Below are 15,763 nucleotides of genomic sequence, written 5' to 3' on the forward strand. Positions count from 1 at the left end.
AGAAATAATGGAACTCAGTTATGTTCATTGTTGTTACATTTTCTGCTGGACTTTCACAATTATCATATAAACCAGCAAGCTAAAATAGGATTTCTATCGCAGATATATTTCTGGACATGAAGTTAAAACAAATATGTAGGGCCAAACTGCTGTTGTTTTTATGCTGATCCTATTAGGATTGTGGAACAACATGAGAAGCCTAGAAACAGGCTTTCCTGAGGCAGGCATAAGCTGCACTGAATCAGGAAGGAGGCAATTGGCAGAAAACTGTGAAACAAAATATTCATCATGTTATTTCTGAGTGGTGAATGTGAGGGGGTAGAGGGTTAAAAGCTTCCAATACTTTCTGTAGTCTGTCCTTCAAGAAAGTTCTCTTTTTTTTTTTTTTTTTCCTTTCCTTTTTTTTCTTTTTAGATCTTTTCTAGCAGACTGCAATGTTAGTCGAGCTAACTTGAGAGGAATGCAAAGAGTTAGGAGAGAAACAATAGCTGTACTTACGAGCAGAATTGCGGGTCAGAGGGGAAAATTCTCAAATTGTGGGGCTCCTTGTCAGTACTGAATTCCTAATACTTCATATTATTATTTTGATTTCTACTGTAAAAAGGAATGCTGGCACTCAAACTAATGGTGACTTGTGTACACTGGCCCCTAAACTTTTTGATAGTAACATTAAAACTTATGCATTGATTACATTTTTATTTTAAAAATATTTACTTTTTATTTTATGTTAATTATACAATTTAAAACAAATGAATTGTTTGAGCTACTGCAGTAAAAGATCTCTCACAAAGGTCTGTGTTGTTGGATGGTTTTGTTGGAAGGTTTGTCTGTTTCTTTTTTTAATTTTCTTCTCACACTCAAAGATATGCCTGGCATTTTGGAGAGAATGAGTGCAGCCTTTAACCTAGTGACAAAACTCTTTGGAGAACATATTTACATATTAGAAACCTTTTCTCCAGCTGCTCTTAAAACAAACAAAAAAATCTTTGCATAATCAATTAAGTTGTTGAAAGCTTATTTTTATTTATTTTATTAACACAGACTTCTATAATGTTTTACTGTTGGTGGATGAATATCTAGGGCCTATATTTTCCTTCCTGCCTTTGAAATGTTAATGGAAAAATTTTAGTTTGAGAGTATTATGTTTTATTTGGTTATGCACAAGAAATGTTTCTAATTCTCGGGCTCCAATGAGGAGGGGAGCAATTTGTACGAATTCACTTAGGTGTGCTCTAGTGGTACATACTATAAAATAATTTTGAAGTAGTTAACTTTTTATGATTGCTTGAAAACTTTTGCTTTGTGTTCCTTGAAGATAAATTTACATTAAATGGTCTCTTCATTTCTTGGAGAAGGACAAAACCTTTTTCTAGTGGATGAAACAGAATTCAAATTGAAACAAAAGAAAACAATAGCTTTTTCTTTAAGTGTGGAAATATATTCATCCCAAGAAATGCTCTTACAAAGGAAAGAAAACTATATTAATAAGTCTGAGAAAAAGCTCAGAAAAGTTATTTCAATCCTATTTTTAAAAAAATAATGCATATTTTGAACATAATTTAGCTATTACAGTTTGGGGAACTTCAGTAACTGCTGAAGCTTACTGCATTTTACTGTGAGGTCTAGTATTGCAACTCATTGCTGCAACTCCTTGTTTCTGACTCGCCATAGATACTCAAAGGGCAGATGTTTTACTTGGATGGTATGTCTTTTGCTATCAATAATATTTAAGACTTTCCTTTAAAGGCATATTTGTCCAATATTAATAATGCTTTCTTTCTAAATCACCTTCAGCAAAATTCTTTACCAGAAAGCACCTAAGCACAGCATGTTAAATAGTAGATTAAGATTGGTAGTTAAAAGTTCAACTTAAAGCTGTAAACAAAAATATTTCTGCAAATGTTGTGTCTATGAAAAGATTGTAATGCTTGGCTTTCTCAGCAACACTCTTAATTTTGGCAGTACTATACTAAAAATGCAAAATAGCTTTGCATGGACTTGCAGTGAAGTTACTGGTACTGAAAAGGATTAGTATCTGATAATCTGTATCTTTATGTTGGTATTTGATCGCTTGGAGTGTATGTTTGTGTTTATCTTAGAAGCTAAAGCTTAGATGCCATTTCATTGCATAGTAAAACAGATTAGCTGAAGTCTTTTCAGCTTTGGCTCAAGATAGTCTATTTTACTGCACACTCAACTGAGCTGGAGAACTCAAGGTCACTTACTGTATGTTAGCTGGGGGGTGATATGGATAGAAATTTCCAAAACCACTCCCAATAAGATCAGAAAGAGAGTCTGTTTCTGATTTTTGAGGACCCTTGTTACCATTTGCCCAACAGCTTTGCTCTTAGATCCAGCCGTGCAGGCTATTTATACACCTTGTTGCTTTTCCTTAAATGGCATCTTTGAAACCTGTCTTCTTTCTGTCCACACCAAAACTCCTGTTTAAGCCCTTGTCTCTCTCACTTCTTGACTCCTGCCATGTTCTCGTGTCTTGCCTTGTCCATTTAAAACTTGCTTCTATCACATAGACTTAACTGTTGTTTATAAAAATCACCCTTGTTTTTCTGACCAGATTATTCCTTTCCCTTAAGCTCTCTCCCTCAGGAGCTTCTCTTCAAATGAAATACAAGCTAATCCCCCTTCTAACTCTAAAGGCTGCTCATAATTGAGCCACAATCCACCTACCTGATTTAATTTCCCAAACTTTGGTCAGTTAGCTGTTCCTGTGCTTCCCTGCTCAGTCCTCCTAACACAAAATCCGTCTGCTATTTCTCAACTGTTCCTGCTTGTGCCTTACAACATGTGAGCAGCTGCAATCGTCTCTTTCCCCGGATCTCTTCTGAGCATGAGCTTTTTGGTTCCACATAGTTACCCGGGCAAACTCTAATTACTTTCTCTCTCTTTTTCCTTTCTTCTCTGCCCATCAATTCTAAATCCCTGATAAAAAGGGGGAAATACAATGAAGCTGTTCCAGTTCTTTACATGAGTAAGGAACATTTGTACAGCGGTTTACGCAGTTAGTGCCCCACAATACTACTCAAGCAGGACTAGTTAACCCATGCTGTATTATGTGTGTATCACTTACCCCACAACAGCAAACACACATGCCTAACACTACTTTAAAGGCATATTTTTTGAGCGTTCCTTTTGCATCTTTTTTGTTGGCCATTCTAGGGCTTAGGTTTAGTCAATAGCTTCTCCATTTTTTTAAACCTTTTAAAAAAGTGCACATAGTTAACTTTGTGTAAAGAAAAGTGATCATTTTCCCCACACATAAGGGCCTGATTTAATAACCTCTTGCCTTCATTTTGAACACTTTTGAAAGTGGTGTATGGAATAAGTGGAAACAGCCTTCCAAAGGCAGAAGTTGCTTTTCCCCGCCCCCCCGCCTCCCCTCACATGATCTTGTGGTATATTCTTAACAAGTTAGAGTTTACAAATTCTTTTTCTTACTAAAAAGGATGTATATACACTTAACTTCTATGTGTTTATATACATTGTGAGTATAAATGTTCCAGAGGCAGGAAAAATCATACCAGACAGACCTCAAGTAGTGGAGCAGGATAAGTGTTTATTTTTCTGGCTGACGTATCGCAGTGTGAGGTTATATAAACCGATGATTGAGAACATGTTTTGGCCCATAAGGCTAATTCCTGTTTTAGAACTTCTACTAAAACAATTTATTCTTGCATTAAAGTCTATTTTTGAGAGGCTTGTCTGAAACATTCTTGGGCAAAAAGAAGGAAGGAGAGCCAGAATGGGCTGGGGGAGATATAGACCGTGATAGTTTAGAGTTTGAAAAGACTTAAGAGGTAATCAGCTCTCTTAGCTTGGTAGCTTAATCTTGAAAGTGCAGAAACAACATTTTGAGCTTTTCTGATTGCTTTTGAGCACAGTATCAAAATGGAATATTGACAGAATCGTATACAATCAGCAAATGTAGCTCTCTGCACTATAGTTCCTTTATTAATTCAATAGTTCAGTTAGGACTAAAATAGATAAACTTCTGACTGCAATATATTTTCAAGGCCTTAAAATGAAAACATTGTGTCTGTGTGCACATGTGCAAAAGCTAACAACTTTTCTTAACTGATGTGTCTACTATGTTTAAATCTTGCTGCTGTTTAAGTCAAAGGCTCTGACCCATCAGCCTGGCATAAATGGTTGTAGCATATCCACATAGCAGAGTCTTCAACGACTGCTGTTTACTGGGCTTGTTATTTAGCACTAGCCATACCCCACTGCTACAGCAATACACATTTATTTACCAGGCATATAGTTTAGGTTTTTTTTTTTTTAATTGTTTACCCTATAGCTGGGGAGGCTCACATAGCTTGTGTAAGCATTTCATTCCTAAAGGCCTTTTTATATCTTGCAATTTTCCTAAACTTTTGTTTCAGCTTGAAACATTTCAAAGTTGAACCTATATGTGGGAGTAAATCTGTTTCTGTGGAAAGTTATAGCAAAAGGTTCTGTGAACAATAACAACAGAGGGAGTAAAATTTATTATTTATGTGTCATTTTAAAACTGTTACAAAAAATTGTTTGAGATGTGGTTTATTTACCTTCTGGTGGCTCAAGCTAAACTTTTTTTTTTAACAAATTACTGGCAATCCTCTAATTCTTTGTGGGATATCTGGTCTGTGCACTATGTTCCACCTTACCTAATAATCCGGTTTGTAGCAAAGTGCTGTAGTGTAGCTGATTCAAGAGCACATGTCGATCACATCAGGCTTTATTCTCTCTACTGCTGTTTAAAGCTGCCCTTGTTCCACATGCAGATATGCTGCAAGTATTTAAAGGTAAACATACACATATTTCCAGGTAGCTTAAATTACATATATTCTTTATTATTCAAGCTTTGCTTTATTTTACTTTAATTTACCACAGATAACTAATATATTCACTAGATAGCAGCTTCAACTACATCTGTTTGAGTAGCTACTAATCCAGTGTAAAGTTATCTTCCAGGGTCAGGTTGCACTAATCATTACTTACACTATAATTCAAGTATTAATATGTTGTTACTAATGCATTAGTAACCTTATAGTGTTATTAATTTGTTTTTTACTTTACATTTGGTAACCGGTGTTATTTAGTAAACTAAAGGTCCAGAGGAAGAACTCTTCATTCAGTACAACTTTTTAAGGATTCTTATCTCATTCTTTCCTACTCTCGGGGGCAAGTGGAATGCAAGCAGGCCCCAATCAGTAGGGCACTTAAGATATCCTTTAAGTCTTATTGTTTAAAATTAAGCATGTGTCTTGCTAATTTAGGTTCTTAAACTGTATGCTGTGTGCAGCTGGGTTTGCAGAAGCCAGTCACATTCCCGAGCAGTTTCACTGGAGTCTGCAGAATTCCGTAAAGGCAGTTCTGCCCTGAAATTCAAGTGAAGACTAGGATTATTATGCTGTCCCTGCAGAGTTTGCCTGTGTCAAATATGCTAGAGTCTCCATTCTGAATACAGAATCCAAATGTTAGTCCAAATCAAATATATATATTTGCATCTTTTGGTGTTTATTTCACTGACGATCACCAGTTATATAGTTGCTTCTGTCTTTCTATCTTTCTGTCAATTCTGGGGATAGAAAGGTATCCATCTTTCTTTTCTGATACTGTCTTCATACATGTAAGCGGAATTACCAACTGCTAGACGGTGTATTTTTCTTTTAAAGGAAGAACAAATGAATATGTCGTGGGTTCCTTTTGTCAGTCTGCCTCACTTACTTTGAAATGTCAGCATCCCTGAAGCGTAATATACTGGCTAAAGAATAACCTTTCCAGCAATCTTGTGTTTAAAATCTTACTTTGAAGAGAACATGTTGGATGGTCCCATACCCTTGTGCTGTGTCCAGCAAAATAGTCTATATGCTAGCATAATAAATTGTTTACTCTTTTCTTTTCTTATATAATAAATCAGGAAGCTTTATAAAGCAGCATGTTTCAGGAGCTGAGCAACAGTTGCTGGTTATTCTTGCCCTTTTTCATCACTGTGTGTGCTACTATCTGCTCTTTGATGAAGAGATGCGTGGTGGGAAAGCCAAGAAGGTGGCAGTGAACTGCCTTGGAAAGAAGCAAGGAATACTGTTAGTAATGCACTTGTGTAAACATCTTGCCTTAAGTACCCACTGATTTCAATAGATTTACACAGGTGTAGTAGAACTGAGGCCAAAGGGACAGGTTCACTTACTTTTGAGACCCCTTTCTCAAGTCTGGTGAGAAGACTGTTCTACCTAACCTGCTTATGGAGGCTTCTAACATAGGAAGGGTATGAAAGGAGCTAATTCTATATGTGTAAGCCTCAAAGTTAACCTGGTACTTCCTTCTCCTGTAAATATGACATTGCATTTTGAATCTGTTCTGCATCACAATGAGTTAACGTACTATCACACTGAATGTGGTAGAACAGACCATTCCATCATCACTAGAAAGTGTCTGTCCAAAAATAGTGGTAGGTTGTGCTTGTTTTTAGGATGTGAAGAACTAAGAAAAGGCAGTGACGTTCAAATCTGATGACTAAGGTATCTGGCAGTCTTCACAGTGCTGTGCTATAAATCCCCAGTGGACAGCCTACATTTTAAAATAAGCAGCACTGGAATTCAAACTAGACTTTGCTGTGGACAAAATAGATGTGATGCTTTCTGTTCTACAGGAGAATGGAGTACCCCTATGAAGAGGAAACAGTGACAACTTTGTGTTGCACATCCACCTAAATAGACTCTGTCCAGAATAGACAGCTGAGCAAACTTGATTGCCAGATCTTCTCTGTCAAATCAAATACAAGTACAGAAACTGTTATCTAAACTGTTAGACTTGAAAACAGGAGGGTGGTCAGAAATCAAATTCTTCTGTAAAGCATAGGGATTTAAACCTTAAAATCAGGGAAGATCCACTGATTTTTAGCTTCAGGGTAAAGAAAAGAAGCTGCAGAAAATTGTAACCCTGTGTAAATGTAGAACCTTATAATGTGCAGTTATGAGTAAGTTTTCATTTTCAAAGAAACAAAAAGCTGTATGATAGGGAGAGACCTAACAGTGACACGTAGTTTACACAGGATATACATCTCAAATCTGTTTCCGAATCAGATGTCTATGTCAAGCAGAGTCAGAGCAGTAAAGCAGAGAAGTGAACATATGCATACATTTATTTTGTGTTTACTAAGCTGATTTCTCAGCTGTCAGCATATATGATGTGTTCGTTCAGGTTAGAAAATACACATTAGATACTGCTTTATTTTCTTAAAATTCAGATTTCAGCAATCTAGTACCACATGTGTTTATTCTGCCTCTTCCTTGAGATTTGAATGGCAGAGTTCCTCATGGTGAGGTCTTTCTATTTTGAGGTTTTGGCTTTACGATAAAGCATGCCACAGTGATGCAGGGACAGCTTTCACAGGTCACATTCTCTATAACAAAATAATATTTCGAGCCTTTTGATAATTTATTTGCTTAAAAAAATTGCAACTATCAGAAAATATTCCAATTCAGTTATCAAATTTATGGAAGGGTTGTTTAGCAGATTTAAATCTTGAAAGAATCATTTGATTTATCACCATTCCAGAATATCAAAGCTATATGATATTTCTTAATACTCTTGAGTTGTTTAATGTACCTGTGTCTATGGATTACAGGAAATAAATTATATTTAAATTCCTTTCTTAGGTATATTTGATTTTTACTTGGAGAGACTAAAATGATTGCTTATGCACAAGCATTTTGTGCTGTCTTTACCTTTGCTAGATGAGAGCATTCAAAGTGCTTGATTTTACTGTTTTAGAATATAAGAGCAGTAGCCATGTTGTTTTGTTTTATACATTATTAAACATGTGGTGCTCAGCAGATAATATAACTTTATGGACAAAGTCGGTATCTCCAAGGTCTGAAAATAACCAAATTATTATAAACATCTCAGAAATTGCTATTATTTCTTTCCAAAGTATGTGGAAAATCTCTTGAAGACTATAAGGTTATTTTAGGCAAGTTGCACCTTTTTCCAGATGACAAATATTGCAAATCAGTACCTTTCAGTTTTCAGGTGGATTTTATTGCTTATGTATGTAAACTTAATGGATTGTACTACTCAATTTTTATATGCATTCTCTACTTATTTATATTTAAGATGAAGAATCCATTACTGTCATCTATACACATGCTTTTAATTCAGCTTTTAATCATCTGGACTGTTTTTGTCTTAAGAGTAACATCAAAGTAATAAATACAGAACACAGTGTGAATGAGGAACATCTTGTGTTTTGCGTAATGATAATTAGGTGAGCATCCAGTGTCTTGGAAAATGGGCCTTTTTATACCTGTGTGAGAGTATTGTAGTGGAAGGCTTTTATGTGGACCTTGAAGATTATAGCTGTACTTGGAAACAATTATGAAGGCTCTGTTGAGTCAACTTTTACTGAGGAGTAAGATTTGGCCTTCTGTTTGCACAAAACCAGAAGATTATTCTCTGCATGAAAACTACTAAGGTATTTGTTAAGGATATAATTTGAAGCCTCAGCAGTTAGCTCAGCCAAAGATTACCTTGAAAAAGTCTGTGAGTACTAGGAGGAAGGTGAAATTGCAAATATTGAGTACTTGGTGCTGTCCCATACTCCATTTTCCCCAGTTGTTCCTTTCCATTAGACCACTGCTTTGGTTGCTGAATTCCTCGTTAAATACTGGTGAGCAGAAGCTGTGTGTTCACAACGGGGGCCTGCTGGAGGCGTGAGCACATACTGACAGCCAGGCTGGATGATGGTACAGCAGTGGAGTGTCTTTTTGTGGGTTTATAGGGGTGGGAGGACTGTTGTTTTGTTTTTTTTTAAAGGAATCTGTCGCTTCAGTTTGCATCAGAGCGGTCCCAAGAAAGAACCATGAGATGTTTAACTCGTGATACATACTGATGTACTGGTAGAGTACAAGATTTGGTCAGATATTTTTAGAAGACCCTGACCTGAAATATATTTTTATGCTGACATCAATAACAGCTTTGTTTATACACAGTGAGGTGAGATGCCTCCAGCTATAGGCGCTTTCTTGAACCCAGGTATTTGTGTTGCTGGAGAATGTAAACTCATAATTTAACAATAACTGTTAAATCCATAATGGTCTGTGTGGACACCCTGCTCCATTCTTGGCTTGTCTTTTTTAACCTGTTGCTATACAACCCGATTGTCAGAAGGTGCCCTCTGAAGGTTGGGATTGTTTTCTTTTTATAACGATGACATAAAGTAAAAGTCACTGCTTTCTAGGTGCATCCTGTAAGACTTTATGTAATACATTAGTGACTACTTGGTAGGACTGATGATTTTTTTAATGAATATTCAGTCAACACTCTCAGAGTTATGATTATTTATAAACATAAATAAAGCTGCTTTTGGATGCTTCAGCAACAGTGGTGACAAACCACTGTGCCGCTTGTGACTAGCTAGAAGACTGTGACACATTCTCTTGAAACTGAATTATGTAGTAATTCATGCTTCTGTGCTCTCTGAACTTCATTATTGTCATTGCTTTGTCTAGGCATGAAGCCACACATCTAAGGGGCCTGACTGGCATACAACGCAGTGGCTGACTGTGCGGTAGCCTGGCAGAATACTGGGACCCTGTTCTTGGGGTATCCTGACTTCTCATAAGTGGATTCCTTTGCTAGGTTTTCTCATCTTCAGAGTCTATCAAGTCTCTCTCATCCTGTTTTCCTGCTTGTGATGTATAACAGCACTGATGTTCCACTGAAGCGGGAGGGCTGGGGAGAATCGGGAGCCATGGCTCTGACAGTGACAGTGAGAACGAAATTCCTTAACTCCCAGTGACTTCTTTGCCAGTGGGTAACTGCTTTCCTTTTTTAACCGCTGCATGCAAGTGCCAAACTCACTTGCGAACTCATGCCATGTTTCGTTCAGGGTTGGAGGGAGGATAACATATAAACACTTTTCAGGATTTTAAAACATTATGTTAAGGTGAATACTTCCTAATTGAATTCTTAAAAGTTAATTTGTGTGCAGTTCCACCTCTAAGGTCAGATTTTGCTCTGAGAATTTGGAGGGTTAGTTTTGTGGTCTGTCTTACCACATGAACCTACCAGAGCAAAGACAAATATTCTAGATTAGTAAGTACTCTGTGAATAGATGTGAAAGTAGCTTTGTTCCTGTTTTTTTATGTTGGTTTGTTTTTTTTTTTTCAGCCTGCTTAGTTTCAAATAGATAGTTGTTTGCAAAATCTTATAAAGCTAGGATTAATTTCACAAGCTTTAGCAATACTCCATATTCTTAACATTTTTTAGTACCCTTAATTTGACTTTAGAACCACGTATGCATTTTAAGGCACTGCAACCAAGAGTCTGTATGGCAATTACTGTTGTCAGTGTCATGTCTGAAACTCTACTTCATCCTCTTTACAAATATAAATGAACCCAAAATAACTCCGTGGCTTCTCAGATAAGTAAAGTATATTTGAAGCTCACATACTCGCTAGTATTCCTTTCCTGAAGGTATTAGGCTACATAAGAACTAGGGATGACTGTACGAGCAGTTGCAGCCGCTGGTGGGTGGGTACCTCCTGCAGCTGTTCATTCCCGGAGCCTCATTGTGCTGCTGTCTCTTTTTTTTTTCATGTTCTTGTGTCTAAGAATGTTCTCCTGGTACTTGCATGGTATGTGCTCCAGCTGTAATTTAATTTTCACCCTAACATTTTCATAATAGTGTGCTCTCTGCACAGTGTGGGTATTGATAAGCAGCTGCTTGGCTAAGGGTATTTTAAGGTATTAGGGTGGTGGTGGCCAGAAAGTCAGAAATAGCTGACAAAGCTGGTTTTTTTTCTTTGGGGAGGCTGTGGTTTGTATGCACATATCACTTGCCAAAGGTATTATTTCACTCAGCATTACTAACCTTTTTTTTAATCCATTTTTTTTGTAATAACATGCAAATTTTGTGCCTTTTTTGTAGTAGGGAGAATTTTCTTTGAGTGAAAACACAGATATTCCATATTCAACTAACATGTTAAAAACATACTGGCTAGGTGACAGTTTTAGGCCCATATTAGAAAACTTGGAATTATGACTTTTCAGCAAATATAGATGTATTCAAAAGAGCTTCATGTAATCTATAGCAGGCTGGATGCAACTTTATAGAAGAACCTCTCATGCTGTGGTATTCTGGGCTGGAAACACTGTGGTTCCTTCATTTGCACCAATTATTTTTTTACATATATGCAGAATAAATTTTAGTTAAATAGCCTTATTCTCATTTATATATAATCAGTCACATAGCCCAGTGTTAAATACTTGCGTGTCAGTTTGGGGATAGGTTGTCATTGGGCTATAAACTCTCATATAACAGCAACAGCACAGTAATTATCAGACAATACCCAAAGGCTTTGAGGCTTCAGTCCGTGGTACAGTTGGGACTTCCCTATGAGGGTGGTGGAGACGTTCTAGGATTGTGAATAAGTTGATATATGAGACTACTTGACAGCTGCGCTTTGTGTACCTAAGAGTTGGGTCCTTACATCTTCGTTAAAGCCACCAGTAAGATCTTTATCAGTATGGTCCACGCTTTACTCTTGTGGGAGTTTGTAATTTGCATTGCTACTTATGAATGTAGCTGTTTATTTCTCATGAAGTAAGTGTTGCATGTTGCCTACAGACTGGGAGGACCAGGGAAATAATATTTCTTTGGATTGCACTTGAACCAGGTGCTAGAGGGCTTTTCTAACTGTGAGATGTAGAAACTTCTGTTTTAATTGCAAATTTATTATGGAAAACAACGTAGCCAAAAGGAGAGGTTCAATGGAAAAATCTGCAACCAGGCTATACATCCCTGTAGTACCCTATGTTTAACAGTATTATTGCCATTTCAGCAACTGCTTATGTGAAAGAGTGATATTAGAAAAGCATTTAATGTAATATTAGAGGGGGATTAATGTAAATTATGAGCTAGCAATAAGAAGGAAACATCATGTTACTTGTCTGCTCTTACCAGACCTCAAGCAAATGCTTTACAAACCACAGTTTGATTTTCTGTTCCAGCTTTTCAAATTCCAGTATGTGATTGTTTCTCAACCAACTTGAATGCTGCTGTACTTTTCCTCTTGGTTTTAAGAGATCAGAAAAAAGAACGAACTGTTAAGAATGATCTGAAAAAATCAGAGACTTTCACATGAATATTGGTGAAGTTGTGATTACAAGTTGGAATCTGCCTAACTCAATCTAGTAAAATCTTTGTCCAAACTTTTAATAATTTTTTCCCCTCAGTGAATAGTCTCAAAGACAGATATTTATTATTATGTGCAATTTTTGAGCTGTCATTCCAAGTCCTAGCTAATAAAACCATAACAACCACCGAAATAATAGTTAAGTTATGTGGATTTGTAGCATTTCAATTGATGAGTAAACCATTCCAGTATATTGGCATTTGGCCACTTCACTATGTAACAGTGTTTTTTATGAAGTATTGCTGTAGCAACAGATCTGGATGACATTGGGTAGCTGGTTGCTGCTGACTGTTAGAAATAAAACAGACTTTTAGCAACACATGTGTAATGTCTGAAGGTAAAGTAACCCAAAATAAGTCCTGTGCTCTACTGAGAATGTAATATGGGGCACATCAAGCTGAAGTCTGCCTTACTGCCTTATGTGAAAGTGTGTCTGTACGGTGAAAACAAAACCATGTATGCTAGTAATATGTGCAACAGTTGAAATCTGAGAATAAAATAAAGGAAAACAGAGAAAACGCATTGCAGATGATTTTAAGCACAAAATACCAGTTATTTTAAAGGTGTTAAGAATTCAAGTACTATAGGAAATGCTTCTGGAGGTGTTATTTCAATGGAAAAGCTTGTTGGGGAAAGAGGATACAGAGAAGATTAAAAACTTCACTTGCTCTCCTGAAGAACCAGCAAGTGAAAAAAGGCATGAGAAGTAGAAAATGAAACGAATTCAAGTGAAGCTGAAACCTATTTTTTATTAATAGCTTTTATTTCTGTGTCTTGGTTACTAAAACACTGAGCATTTGTTATATGACACAGCCAAGTTAAAAACTTAACAGAGCATTTAGATCAATATAGCAAAGTAATATCTTTAGATAGAGAGATCTTCAGAAGTCTATCAAAGAAAAGGCAAAACCCCTGGGGAAATATTTTTTTCTTTTCTCATCATTGTGGATGATGTTTTTAAGTCCACTTTAAAGACAGAAAAATACAGTCCCCTTTGTATATGTTAGCAGGTCATAGGAGAATTTACTCTCATAGTAGTACAATGTTGTGCCTTCCAAATGAAGCACTACATTAAAGTATACATGAAACACACTTTCAAGACTTAAATGGAATTTTCTGATAGTCTAATAATCAGGTTGATTTTTTTTTTTTTTTTATTTTAAAGATAAAAATACAGACATTACTGTAAAGGATAATACAGATGACTTCTGCCTTCGAGATACATTAAGCATTGCATCAACTGACTCCTTTGTTTCCACAGCTGAGGTAAGACTCTTAAAGATTGCTTCTTTAAAGATTCATTTGTCTATTTGAACAGTGAACAGAAGAATCTTAACTTTTTGCTAATTATTGTAAGCAAAGTGCATTTCTCTTATGGGGAAAAAAAAGAAGCTTTCCTTGCTTAGTTGTAACCAGCTTCCTAGCAGTTCAAGTAATGAAGTTGGGCTCAATTTGCTTATTATCTTTTTTTTTTTTTTGTGGTTCACTGGCAGAATGTTTCCCCAACTTCTAAAAAGAAGTTGCTTTTGAAAAATATATCAGATTTTCATGAGTGAAGAAGTACAATCAATTGAGGCTATAGTAGTTCCTTTCACCATGAATTGCATTTTTCTATTCTCTTTTTTTTTTTTTTTTTTTTTTCCCCCCTATTCCCTTACCATAATATAAAGATGTACGAAGAAGGCTTTGTCTTTTCTTGGACTTCATTTTTTTTGGAGAGGGAATTATTAGAAATTGACAGCTACCTATTTTAGTACGTTCCATGCACAATATAATATACTTATCTAACTTTCCTCAGTCTTCTTGGATAAGACCACAAAGGATACATAAAGAAATAACTTTGGATAACAGGGCATTGTCTATTAGCTGAAATCTGCTCCAGCTCCCTTGAAGTATTTGAAAGAATTTTATATACAGTGACACACAAATGAATGAGGAATATCTCCTTTTATAGCCTCTCAGGAGCTGAAGTGATCTTGAATAGCACTCCAAATTACAGGAAAGGCAGTTGGTCTCAATAGATACATTCTGTGTTAGATACTGCTATCATGTATGCACTACAACTAAGCTACTAAACTCAGACAGTTATAAAAAGAGAGAGAATTGCATACACGTTCTTTGCAATTATCTTTTGACTGTCTATTGTATGGTTTGTTTGTTTTTCCATGACACAAACCACCTTGATTTAGTAATTCACATTAAACTCTGATTATCTTGATTTAGTAATTCACATTAAGTTGTGATGGTATGCCTAGCATTTATTCCTGACTAAGAGTGTGTCTACAGAGACTGGTTATTCTTTCCTGTCATTTGGACAAGACCACAATTCAAGCTTGCTTCGACTCTTATCTGCTCTTGAGAGGAGCTGTAGACCATTATAGTTTTTACACTTTGTATCTGTTTTTTTGGTGGATTTGTTTGGTTTGGTTTTTTTTATGAACTTTCCTAGTGTTTTTGCAAGTATGTGGAGATGGGAATAAACCATTATGCTCATTTGTGTTCCTTGGCTTAAAAACAAAAAAAACTCAAAAAAACCCGAAAACCCCAGGATGTATCACGTCAGTGGAATAACCATCCTATCCTGAAGCTAAATTGTCTCAGTATTTGCTACAGAAATGTTTGAGTCAAAATTGGCAATGGAATTGTCTTAACATATTCTGAAAATATTCTCCAGATTTTGATACTTTAAAGCCACTTCTGTCAACTCTTTCTGCCAGAACAAAGTTATGAAGATTTTCTCTTCCTTTCCAGCTGTTCTAACCTTTGCCGATAGAACAAGCTCTCTGATCTCCTTTCTCAGATTTTATTGAAGAATCTATTAAAATTCTGAGCTGATAGAAGGAGTCCTGAAGATTAACAAAGCCATAAACAACTTGAAGTGTGGTGTTCAAACCAGAACACCATCAAAATTCTGGATTAAATATGAGCCACTAGGCTTAAATTACAGGGCCAGTTAGCTCTCTAGTAGTAGCTACTGGGGCATCATTGTGTGGTGCAGGTAAAATAAAGCTGTGAATTGGTCTTCGCTTATAAATATAGTGTTACCTTGATGTAAAGTTTTGTCTGTCCTCTGGGGGGAAAACGCTTTAAATTAGTACTGCAAATAGCTATGGCAATGAGAAGGAGTAATAACTACTTCTCAGTGTATTTCAGCTATTAGTAGAGAACAGTGATTACGTTGATGTAACTGGATTAGAACTGACGTAACAGATTTTTTTTTTTTTTTATGCTAGACATGATGATGTCAGGTAGCTTCTTCTTGCTTATCTGCTTCTTTCATTCTGTTATTCTTGCACTTGCAACAAAGTGGAATGTTTCAGGCTAAGAGGTTTGAGGCTTTTCCAGCTTTGGATATGTCTCAGCTAATGGGCAAATAGGCAGTTTTTCTTTTGTCCTATGCTCCCTGATTGCAGTTACAATATTAGTAACTATCCTAAACTTTGTGTGCTGATAGAAATTTTTAGCAAAGTTTTTAAATCTGAAATTCATGTAAGTGTGTATAGTGCTGTGAGATTTTGCCCTACTGGAATCATTAGTAATTTCACCTTCTGGGAAATTAC

General features: G+C 36.2%; 1 protein-coding gene across 5 annotated transcripts in view; it reads left to right on the top strand.

Annotated features, from left to right (window-relative positions):
- Positions 1-15,763, top strand: part of MIGA1 (mitoguardin 1) — a 41,707-nt gene that overhangs the window by 11,604 nt on the left and 14,340 nt on the right. For all 5 annotated transcript variants that reach the window (XM_082313509.1, XM_082313510.1, XM_082313511.1 and 2 more), the window contains exon 8: positions 13,369-13,469. In XM_082313509.1, coding sequence (XP_082169635.1) covers positions 13,369-13,469 — 101 coding nt within the window. The remainder of the gene's footprint in view (positions 1-13,368; positions 13,470-15,763) is intronic.

This window comes from Platalea leucorodia (genome assembly GCF_965183815.1).
Source record: "Platalea leucorodia genome assembly, chromosome: 5".
NCBI lineage: Eukaryota > Metazoa > Chordata > Aves > Pelecaniformes > Threskiornithidae > Platalea > Platalea leucorodia.